The 12415-nt window shown below is 45.4% G+C and overlaps 1 protein-coding gene across 6 annotated transcripts in view; it reads right to left on the reverse strand.

Moving 5' to 3' along the window:
• LRBA (LPS responsive beige-like anchor protein) overlaps positions 1-12199 on the reverse strand; it is a 591088-nt gene extending 578889 nt beyond the window's left edge. For 5 of the 6 annotated variants that reach the window (XM_090036376.1, XM_090036373.1, XM_090036375.1 and 2 more), the window contains exons 1-2: positions 11988-12199; positions 11490-11810 (exon numbers count right to left, since the gene is read on the reverse strand). In XM_090036376.1, coding sequence (XP_089892502.1) covers positions 11490-11702 — 213 coding nt within the window. In that variant the 5' untranslated portion in view covers positions 11703-11810; positions 11988-12199. The remainder of the gene's footprint in view (positions 1-11489; positions 11811-11987) is intronic. The other variant, XM_090036377.1, reaches the window with a different exon arrangement.
• Positions 12200-12415: the final 216 nt, after the last annotated feature.

Consider the following 12415-nt stretch of genomic DNA (forward strand, 5'->3'; position numbering starts at 1 on the left):
CCCATGTCGATTCTGCCTTAATTGCTTAATCCTTCTTTGGCCTCCACACTGTTCCTCAAATCTGTAGAAAATACTACCATCAAAAAAGCTTTACCTAATCTTATCATGTCACTCCACTTCTAAATAGGTCCACTTCTACCTACCAAATTCAGACATATGGTCCTCTCCATCTCACTAAGTCTGTCACTCACTACTTATTTATCTAGTGACTGATCTTTTCAGGTCATCCATAGTTCTTCACCTATTTTCAATAACTATAGAAGAGAACACAGGCCTATTGCTTCCCAAGCATTGGAAGCTCTTCCAGAGCTCACCCACAAGGCCACTACTCTTCAAGCCAGAATTTCAAATACTTACTAACAAAACTGCAAAATAAGTTTGTCTATCAGTAAGTTTAAGTTTAAAGAATCAGCGTAAGGACAAATTGATCCTCAAGACTCCTAAAAGATAAGCAAATGTGTGGCTGGCCAACTCCCTATCATGTCACCCACAAGAACCTGAGCAACTTCCAGTGGCTAGTTCAGAAGCTGTTAAGCAAATCAGAACTTTTAATTTAGGACAAATCACTGTTTTATCAAATACTGCATCATGAAGATATGTACAAAACAAAAGAAAACAGAAATCATTATGCCACAACATAAATCAACATCTCACATACTTCATACAGTTCTGAAGAGCTAGATCTAGATGGACAAGGAGGATAGGGAGAGTGCAGCTGCTGCCATACCAGAAAGGACTAAGAGAAAAAGCTAAGACTCTTCAGCTTGGAAAGAGGGCTCAAGTGGGTATAAGAATCCCTCAAATCATGAAGGCTGTGGTTAAAGGCGATTCACCAAGACATAGGTTACCAGTACCTACTGATATCATCAGGACACAGATTTACCTTTACCTTCCCTTCCCCACTCCCCCCCAACATAGTTAGCTTGTGGAACCCAATGTTACAAGAAGTTGCAGAGACAATGAGTATAGCCAGGGCCAAAAAGGGATTGGACAACTTGATGGAGGACAAGTTCATGGTCAATGGTACTGAACTGCTGACAGTATTTGCATTGCAGCCTCAACTGCAAAATGGAATCATGAACAGATAGACAAAGAAGTTTTTCAGCCTTGGGTGGGGAGCATACAAAATTTAACCAATGTCTACATGATAGAAAGTCTATGTTGGTCACAGATCACCAACCCTTAGTACCAATTCTCCATCCTAAGAAAGGAGTGTCTGGGATTATTGCAGTATGTATGCAACAGTGAGACCTCTTTTTAGCTCATGACATTGAATATAAGAGAACAAAGGCACATGGATATGCTGATACACTCATTTACCTATGGAAGAGTCTCCTGTAGTAGAAACAGAATCTCCTGAAACTTTCACTTTATTTGAGTTAGAGTATGCCACAGTGACCTGTAGTATGATTGGGCAAGAAACCAAAAAGACCCCCCATAATAGCCCAGGTGTCCGAAGCCACCTTGAAAGGTCGCAAACAGAGAGAATCCAATTTAGCACCTTTTAATGAATTAAAAAATTAACTTACTATCCACCAAAGTTATGTCGTGTGAGAATTTGTGTTGTTAAACCTAATAAATTGCATATCCCAAATTTTGAAGAGCGGCCAGTTGGTCACCTATTACTTATAAAAATGAAGACACAAGCCAGAAGCTTTGTATTGTGGCCAGGTACTGAGTAACAAATAAGGTGTTCTATTTAGGAATACACGGAATGCCAACAGGTATAGAACATAGCCAAGCCAGTGCCATTACACCCCTCAGAATGGCCTTGCATTCCCTGACAATAACTCCATATTGATTTCACAGGGTCATTTTTAGATGCAACATACCTCATGGTGGTAGAGCCCACTCCAAATGGCCAGAAGTTTTCTGTATGAAAACAGTTACATTTTTTCTACTGCTTGTGCTGCTGTAAAATCTGTTTGCAAAGACAGAATTACCAGAACAAGCTGTAACTGAACTTTTTTGGGCCATTGTCAGATGACTTTCCAAGGTTCACGAAGAAAAATGTCATCCAACATATCACCTCTGCACTGTATCATCTAGCCACAGATGGGCTGGCTGAACTATTTGTCTTTTAAACATGCTTTGCTCTCCATGGAAGAGGCAGAATCAGTACAGAAAATGTTGGCCCTTTTTTTTGTTAGTGCACCAGAATGCAGTACATGCTGTAATGAATGACACACCAGCAATGCTGTTCATAGGCTGAAATCTCAGGTCATGGTTGGACTTATTAAAATGGGACTTGTAACAACATATTAGATATCACCATAAAAGTCAGGCCATGACAAGGGGTGCAGGCACCCCTTGGCAGCAACATATAGATCATAGTATTGGCATACAATTACTGTGGACTTCAAAAATGGCACCCTATAGTTGTGAGTATACAATGGTTGTAAGTGTATAAACAGGTCCTTTGTCCTATGCAAAGCAAGTGGTACCTAATATTGCTTGAAACCACTGCACTAACCCACTACAAAGTACAGGAGTGACTGACTAACCAAGTACAAAAGCAACAGTCAGAGCCTCAACTGTTGTTAGTCTACTGACTTGGAACCTACAGCAATGAGTAATGCCACACCAGAAAGTAACAGTACTGACATGCTAGGATCTAACAATGTTGAACAACCTGCGTCTGATGACAAGACATCTTAATCTGACATGGCTGAAGGAAAGCCACCTCTAGAGAAGCACAGTCAAGGATGTGACAACCACTACCTAGCAAGGAAACAAACATGAACCTGACAGTAGTTGGTACAGCACTTCCTCAGGGAAACACTCAATAAGGTAACTGCCATTAAACCAAAAGAGAACACAAGCCACCTGAGAGACTTGCAATCTGTGTGTTGCCACTGTCTTCTCAAAGGTGCGGGGGGAAAGGAGATGTGAGCTATGTGAATGTAGTGACTGTAAACGAGTACATGAGATCTAAACTTACTTTTTGGTGAATCTGCTAATGGCAATTAATAGTTAGCTTTACTTTATATTCACAATATAGTCTTTTGCTGGCCAACCTGCCAGGCGTCTTTCCCCCATTTGTGGCTAGAATCACTTTATTTGGGAAAGCCGTTAAACAAATACAACAGATCATGTTATGCCTCATCAATACCCGAACAAAGTAACTGCCATAATAGGACTAGCATGGTAACATTTCATCTGTGATGAGCCCACTGCTCCAACTATAAGCAGCAAATTCTTCTGGCTGAGCCTGTAACTGTCTGGGACAATATTTTATCTCATTTATACTAGAAGGTATTACCTCGAGTTAATATGTGAAATTCAGTGTCATATTACTGGATCCCCAACATGAGTTTACTATGATGGCTTTACAGTATATATAAGCTCTTAGGAATAAAACAAGGAACAGAATGAAAAGAAGAGAGGGAGAACAAATTATTTGGGTGCATACCCCCCAGCAGGTAAATCTGTGGGGGAAGGGGAAAGGTCTGGGGCAAAATTCAAGGCCCCAGCAGTGAGGGAGGAAGCCGGACACGGGCAGAAGCAGAGGCTGGGGGGAGTAAGCCTGGCTGGGCTGGGTGGCAGGACAAGGGGAGGCCCAGGGGGCACATGCCCCCTAGGCATCTGCATTCCCCCCAGCCCCTGCTCCTGTCTGTGCCCTGCTCCCTCCCTGACCACTGGTGCCTCAATCTGCCCCCCACATACCAGTGAGTGAGGTAGTGAAGCAGGGGCAGGCCCTGCACAGCTGGGGTGGGTGCAGGACAGAGCCACAAGCAACTCACCTAGGGGCGGGGGCGGGGAATACAGCCTAGGAAAGCATGGAGGGGGGCATATGCCCCTGGATCTGCACACATGGTGGGGGGGAGGGGGGGGCAGCACTAAGCTGGTCCCAGCATGGCTCTTCAGCCATGCAGCTCTTGGGCCCAGTGGCGGCAGCACTAGAAGCGGGGCTGCAGGCACCTGAAATTTCGCCATAGCACCTCCCCATCCCCTCCCAGTGCCGCTGCTGCCACCCAGCCCGAGAACCACATGGCCAAAAATCCACGCCAGAGAGCCTGGTGCCACCCCAGCCCCACCCTACCCCATCCCACATGCAGATCTGGGGACACGTGCTCTCATGCCCTCTGGGCTGCGTGTCCCCACTCCCTGTAGCCCTGAGATAAGCCACTTGCCCCCACCCCCATACCCTCTGTTCCACATCCGTCCCAGCTGTGCAGTGCCTGACCCTGCTCTACTTCCCCCTTCACTGCTGCATGTGCACCCCTCCCCCCCCCCCCACTGCATCCACTGGAAGCCCGTGGCTGGAGTGCCTTGCAGCTGTACTACTGCCCCATATGTGAGGGGGCACTAAACCCCATTAGGTCCCCCCTTCTGCCACCTATGCCCCCATGCCCTGTGCCATTGGGTGAGTGGGGCCCCACTCATCCATGCCCCATTCCCACCCTCACTGCAGGGTGCAGAGGGGGATCACCCCACTCACCCAGCCTGGCCCCACTGGCAGAGGGCACAGCTCAGCCCAGCCATGTGCATCCCGCCCTGGCCACAGAGCCTCTGGACAGTCTCTCTCAGTCTGGGGGGGCTAAGTGTGCACTCAGTTCCCCCAGACCGAGATCAGATGTCAGAGGGTCCACAATCAACTAGTCAATCAGGATCAATCAGGTGGTGACCACTGCACTGGAGTATAGAAAAGGAAAAAGGAAAGAAAAAGGCAGTATTAATTATCCTTGAAACAAAGCTCCCAGTAACAATGAGATAGTGGGTTTATGTTCTGTTCATCCTATCGAATTTAACAATAAAAGATTCATTCTGAAAACTTCAAATTTTTAGCTGCCATTCCTCTCCTTGACTAGTGAAACACCATATGGATGAAGTCTTGCACAACCATCATAATGCAGTCAACTGACCAAAAAGCTGGAAACCTAAAAAGCTCGTACCTGGTTAAAACAAAAACGTTACCTCACCATGTACACTGCAGGTCGATTGAAGTAACAGAACTGGAGTGACTACAGAAGTCTACTCAGCAATATCAAGAAGATAATGCATTAGCTCCTATGTACACTCTCATTCAATCTGAAATGCTGCTTTGGAAACTAGTGGGTTATTCCCACTTGCCATCAACACCTAGGAAGCTGGGTTCACTATGGGAAATAGTGAACATTCTATGGAAACTTACACCAAGCAAGGCAATACAGTGCATAGACATATTAAAACTGAAACAAACATAATTTTTGTTAACCATGGTAAAACATGACCCTTTACATATAAAATTGTGCCTGTTCTGCCTTTTCCTCAAGTGAGGAAAAGCAAAAAGCAGTTTCTACGAGTGAAAACAGAAGGAAAAAAAAAGCAATTTTTGATGCTTGAAACAGTTCTCTCTCTCAGGAGGCAGATTTCACATGATATTAGAAACATGGCATATCACCGGAACAGGCTTCGAAAAAAAGTTACAACCTCTGCCTACAGACTAAAAGGAGGGAGAGAAGCAAGTCAAGTGCATATCTCCCAGGTTCATGTTTAACAAGTTGATTATAAAGTGCCAAATTTCCAATAAGGAAGAGGATATATGCAAAGTGAAGTCCTGAGTCACAGCAGACTAGAAAGACTGTGTGTTTGACCTCCCTGCATATGCTTAAGTAATCCTTAGTCAGCCTAAGGACATGAGCAAAACCTGGCACAAAAACCCCCATCTTGAGTTACACATATCACCATAATCAACCTATCATCAGAATAGTAACACACAAGGGCAACTAATGCCACTTGCTTACGACATACAGGGTCCTTGCCATGCGGACAAGTACAAATACAATGTGGCACAATAGTTGAATCTCCATGTAATATTGGCTATAAACAAACACTGTTCAGCAAAGTTTCTTAGAGACTTTGACTGAAGCTGTAGAAAAGGATAGCCAGCAAGCTGTTTAAAAATATGAACTGTTGCCCAAGAACACTTAGGAGGGCACCGCAATGTAAGTAGGTAATTGAGATTACAAATGCAAGTTGCAAGAGCAATTTTTTTTTGCCTAGGTATGTCCACTAGTCTCTTCTCTATCACTTTTAATCTCAGCAGTCCTCAAAATTCAATAGTGCAAAGGCTGTTATAATATAAGGACCACGTGTGTATTTAACTAAAATGTGGATATATAAGTCTCATGCTGAAGAACTCAGAATTATTTAGGCCCCAGAAGTGTCAATTTAATATTGTGTACACTACAACTGCACTGCATTCTTTCTACAGTTAGTATTCAAGGGTTTCCTGAATGGCAGGTAGTCAAGATGTTCTTCATGTGGACCTGCTTCCTGTAAGCACACTGTGAATGATAAGAAGGTAAATTACATTCTACAGTTCCACAATTACCTTTCTGGTTATCAATGGATCAACATGAAGTGAAACACCTTGTTCTACATTCACTGTTCTTCCACTTTATTCTCTTTATCCCCATCTGGTTTGTTTTGCATTTTTTTTTCCCAATTAACTGAACATTTTAGGGGAGAGAAGAGGTGGGGGGGTCTAAGATAGTGAAACTAGTCTTCTCTCAATATTGGTGAAATTGTTGTTTTAGGTCAAATTTTGCTCCACTTAATTTAAAAAAAGACATTTTTCATACTGCATGAACAACAGATTTAGAGATCACCCCATTACATTTGAATACGTGGTCATAGTAATTACAGAGATGAGTATTTGAATCAGAATGATCTTTTCAAAAAAAACAGCAAGAAAATACGAGTTATGCTGTGATAACTGTCATTCCCAATTTGGAATTAAGACATGCTGAAAAAGGTAAGAACTGATGTAATATGGAATGGAGAAATGGGGTCTCAGGAACTACAGTTAAAAACAGATCACTTGGAATATTTCTGGAAGTGACAGCCCTAAGGACGGCCAAGGGATGAACAACTCCTTGGCATGCATGCTGGAAGCCAAAATTGATAGCTACCCAAATGCTTTTTTCAATGCATCACATTGATGTGCACAGATTAGGTCTGTCCTCTGGGAGCTGACAACAAACACTGCTAGAGAGTGCTGTGCAGATATATCCAAGAGAGTTCTGAATAAGCTAGCTCAGGTAGCTAAACCAGTATAGCTGTATTAGTTTGCTACTTGGCCTCACTGTGAAGCCAGCTTGGGTAGCTCTCCACAGCAGGATACTGTACCATGGGCATACACATTAAGGGCATTTATACACATGCTCGGGGGGGGGGGAGCTTTAATTAGAGTAACTCCAAGAGCCCCTTTAATTAAAGGGCCTGGAGCATCTTATGCATCAGTATCCCCACACTGAGGAATAGATTTCATAGACATTAGGGCTGGAAGGGACCTCGGGAGATCATCGAGTCCAGCCCCCTGCCCAAAGGGCAGGAAGTCAGCTGGGGTCATAGGATCCCACCAAGATAAGCATCCAATTTACTCTTGAAGGTGTTCAATGTAGGTGCTTGAACCACCTCCGCTGGCAGACTGTTCCAGACCTTGGGGGCTCGGACAGTAAAGAAATTCTTCCTTATGTCCAGCCTGAAACGGTCTTGCAGGAGTTTGTGACCGTTCGACCTCGTCATCCCTTGGGGCGCTCTGGTGAACAAACGTTCCCCCAGATCCTGGTGGTCACCCCTGATAAACTTATAGGTGGCCATCAGATCACCCCTGAGCCTACGCTTTTGCAGGCTAAAGAGTCCCATGGCTCTCAGCCTATCATCGTTAGATCTATTTTCCTGACCTCTGATCATACGCGTAGCTCTCCTCTGGACTCTCTCAAGCTTCTCCACATCCTTTTTGAATTGTGGAGCCCAAAACTGGATGCAGTACTCCAGCTGCGGCCTCACCAAGGCCGAGTACAAGGGGAGAATGACGTCCCAGGATCTGCTCGAAAAGCATCTATGGATGCAAGCCAGCCTTTTGGTCGCTTTATTAGCTGCAGCATCGCATTGCAGGCTCATGTTCATCTTGTGGTCAATGATGACCCCCATGGTGGCAGGGACACTAACTAAAAGCTCAAACAAGCTTTAAAGTACCCCTGCCACCATTTTTCAGTGAGGGGATGCTGATACATGAGACACTGGAGTCTGCTGTAGCACAGTAATTACCACACTCCAGCAGACTCGATTAATTGAGTCTGCTCCAACGTGTTGTAATTACAGCATATCAGAGCAACCTTGCTGCTCATGTATAGGCACCCCAAGTGACCTGCAAATGATTGTTTAAGCCTTCAAAATCAGAAACAGCAAATCTACTCTTTCTGGGAGAAAGAATCCTGGAAATTACAGCTTAACAAGCTAACAAAGTTATTTTATTTACACCAGGGCCTAAAACATGTTAGCCAATACATTTAAAAACCCACATTTCATCCTAGTCTTGATGCACCTTTGCAGTACAACTCTGCTATAAAGAGTGACTGTGTAATGGCAACACCTTTCTGCTCGGATCTGCTCCCTGTGTACATACTTAGCCAGAGTGTTTTGGTAGAAGTATGGCTACCTTTATTCTAAGCTTCTCTGCCATAGTTCCTGTGTTTGGTTAATTGGTTAGTTTTTGTTTCAGTTAGCACAGAGAAAGGTGCGAGTTCTTTTTACCACTGCTGAGCCAGCACAGCTGAGTCAATGAACTGAATGATGTCCAATCTCAGAGGAAATACTGTCTTTTGTTACATGTTTTCAGCTCCCTATGAGGGCAAAATTTAGCCTGAAGAATTTATTATTAGCGACAGAATAGCAGACTTTTCAGACACCAAGCCAAAGTGTCTGGCCTGACAGAGAAGTATCCATCTTACCTTATGAGGTTCTGTATTTTCTGGTTGTTTTCATAGAAAACTTATAAGATTATTCCTAAGCACCCATTTTCAACACAGATCTGTTCAAGAACAGAAAGTATTCATTGTGCATTCATTTTATACACCCACCTTCAAAGCAATACAGAATTGCACTTCTAAAATCAAGAACAGGGTGTCATCTCAAAAGTGTCTCTACTTAGCAGGTTCAGCCAGTTACTGTATCTGTTTACTACCCAATCGCATCAGACCTTTGAGACTACAAGGATTTGGGGATTCACAGCAATGGCTTGGACTGAATGAAGCTAATGGGAAAGGCTCTAACACTGGATACTGGGGAGACAGGTGTATTCCTCACAGGAATAAACTGATGGGTCACCTCCTCTTCCTTCATGAGGTGCTTTGAAAATGGACACTTAAAAATAAACAACATTATGAGGTTCTAATATTTCAGTTAATTTCAGAGCAAATATATTATGATTATAAGGTAATCTGTATTCACTTCTATTAGACCAAACAAATTTAGAGACTGTCAGGAATTTGCCAACAAGACAAGTTTTTCAGTGGAAAACAGATTTGAAGAAACTCAAACTTTTCTCAGAAACATTTTCCACTGTCAATAATCATGAAATTTATGGTCAAAACCAGAGACAGCCCCTCACCCATCCCAGCTTAACTAAGAATTAAGACCCTTCCTTGAAATGGGGTTCAAGTTCCTGCTTCGCCAAATTCAGACCAGGGACCAATCTCCTATAGCAGCCTAACCACCTACTGCTGTCTTAATCTCTCTTTTTGAGCTGGGAATGCATTGGAGGAGGTGGGTTAGCTCTCTTTTTCTTTCAGTTTGAAAAGGTCTTGGTTTCTTCTCGATGACAAATCAAAAAAAAACCCTAAACTCACCACACACCAATCAGAAAGGAGCTATATGAAGAGAGAGGCCAACAAGATCAAGGTCACTGCCTTAGTTACTTTTACAAGATGACTTCCCACAGCAATGTGGGCAGGAGAGAAGCAAGAAACTTAAACAGGGCAAGAGAGCAGGAGAGTAAACAGAGTAAATTCCCTCCGCTGAATTTCCCTTTTGCTGTAACCTAGTAGCTTGCAATTTCTTAGCAATTTTTTCTAAGCCTCTCAAGCCAATCCTTCAGAATCCATTTTAGGATGACAATTCCTGCCCTCTCCACCCTGGGCTCCAGCATGAGGAATCACACATCAGCGTAACATTGGAATTTTATTTAGCTATTAAAAGAACTGATCTTAAATAAAATTTAAGCTGCTGAACACTTCACTAATCATACCCTTTGAGCTTCCTAGTCCATGTACTTTAAAACCAAGCTTACTTTAGCACAAGCAGCTACACGTGGTATTTTTACTAATAAAATTTCTTAGTTGAGGCCTACTGTTTACCCCTAACTTCTCTAAAAGTTGTGCATTAATATTTTGACAATCATGCTCTCTCTGATCCTGCGGTTTCTTTAAATATTTTACATTATTTCAGTATTACCGTTAAACTGTAAACCAAGAAAGCCAAAATCTGTTACAATCAAATCAAGAAAGATAGTTGTCAAAACCACTAAACAGACCTAACAAAAGTAAGGGTTTTTACCTAGCTAGTATATAGTATATACAAAAGCCAAATCAATTAACAAATGTGCATTTCTGCCATAACAACTTTTTTCTCAGCTCAAATTTTACAATTGCTACATGTGGTCCCACTTCCTGTCTTGCCAGGTACCTATTGAGAGCAAGCACAAGAATCTAAACCTATCACAGTTATTTGTATTCCAACAGTTTCTTTAAGACCAAAGTTACCTCTGAGCCTCATCATCATGATTAGATAGGAAAACAACTGACCCCCCTAATGGTTTGACAAGTCAAACATACACTCAAAAATAGTCCAAACTAAGCTTTATTTTTAAATATGGCACCAAAATACCATGCTTGTAAAGTACTCAGAACAAACAGTACTTTCGGTTTTCAGTACTGAACTATGAAAGTCCTTCTGGTTTGATTCAATGACTGGTTCTCTTATCAATAAAAGGCACAAACTTGCATTTTACGAAGTAGCTGGGGCTGAGAAGCATTTAAAAAGGATGACTTTTCCCACCACCTTTCAGAGAGCAGACACTAAGCATTTCAAGGTGAACATGGGAGGCAAGACATTAACCTTTCAAAGTCAGGTGAAACAGTCCCTAACAACACAGCATCATGGGGAAGTTAACCTAAAAAATGCAACTTGAAGCAGGCGGCCTTAGTGTCACTTTCAGTTAAACAAGGCATGTTGGAGGCTGTGTGTGATACATTTTGACAGATTTCTGAATTACCCTGGGGAAAGCAACCCGTTCCCGCGGGGCAAAATGAAGGATAGCTGTGGGCATATTACACTTTGACTCTTGGGGGCGGGCTGCAAAAAAATATTAAACCAGTTCATCAGTTAACAAGTCCACCTAAGTGAAGGAGGAATCTGATTTGAGCCTTCCCCCCCTCCCACAATGTTCAATTCCTACAGGTTCTCATCTTACAGGGGGCTCACCTTACACCCCCGTTAAATTTCCCACAGCCAGGGTGCGAATTAACACACTTCAGTTTGTTTTTCTTTTGCTCTCTTGGATCAAAAGACCTACCAGAGTTGGAAGCCCCAAAGAACCCCAAACCCCTACGACTAAGGATGTGCGAAGAACTGGAAAAAAACAAAACAAACAGGCAGGGGAGAAAAGTGAAATACTCGAGGGTGAACGTGGCAGGTGCTCTCCCTTTCACCCGAGGGCTTACCAGGTTAAACACAGTTTCCACGATGTCCCGGTTGGACACTTCCCCCACTTCCACTAGCCCCGCCAGCACGGCAAATTTCATGCGGATGCCTCGGATGGGCACTGCCGGGTGCAGCGACTGCAGCGTGCTCCCCGCGCCCGCCCGGCCGCCGCCGCCGCCGCCTCCTCCATCGTCACCTGTTGGCTGAGCAACTTGCTTGTCCTCGCTCGCCATGGCGCGGCCGCGCTCCCGCCCGGGGCGGGGCGGGCTCCCGCGGCTTCTCCGCTCGTTCCCGCCCGAGCGCCGCGCAGGTGCTGCGGGCAGGGGGTCCCGCCTCGCCTCCTGCAAGTCAAACGTGCCCACAAGTTAAGCCGGGGCCAGCCCCGCCTGCTCCCCGCAGCCCGGCGCGGTGCTGCCCCTCTCCGCACGCAACTTGCAGCGGGGGGGAGCGAGGGGCGGGCAGGGGACTGCAGCCAGGCGGCGCCGCCCGCTCCCAGGTGCGAGGAAGGTGCCACTCACCCGGCCGCGGAGGGTAGGGCGACGAGGGCAGTGCCCCGCGGCGGCGGCCGCTGCGGCTGTAGCTGCACTCCGGGTGGGGAGGCCGCGTCGCCTTACAGCCACTGCCTCACGCCGCCAGCTGCGCGGCTTCCTGCCCCCGCGCTGTCAGCGCCGCTGCTGCTCCGGCTGCAAACGCTGCCGCCATGACAGCGCCGAACCGTGCGCCTGCGCGGCCGGGAGCGGGCGGGGCGGGGCGGGAGGCGGAGGGCTGGGGCTGCCGCCCGCGCAGACTCAGGTGCGTCCAGGTGGGCGCGCCCAGGTGAGCGTCGCGCACCGGTCCGAGCCCCGTCTCATTGGCTGCCGAGCCCGGGGCGGGGCGTGGATTGGCTCCGGCGCGTTTCGCTGCCGCCGCCAGGGGTTGGGCGTAGCGGTCTGTGCTGCGGGTTCTC

This window comes from Crocodylus siamensis, chromosome 2 (genome assembly GCF_052110815.1).
Source record: "Crocodylus siamensis isolate JL-2025a chromosome 2, ASM5211081v1, whole genome shotgun sequence".
Classification (NCBI taxonomy): domain Eukaryota; kingdom Metazoa; phylum Chordata; order Crocodylia; family Crocodylidae; genus Crocodylus; species Crocodylus siamensis.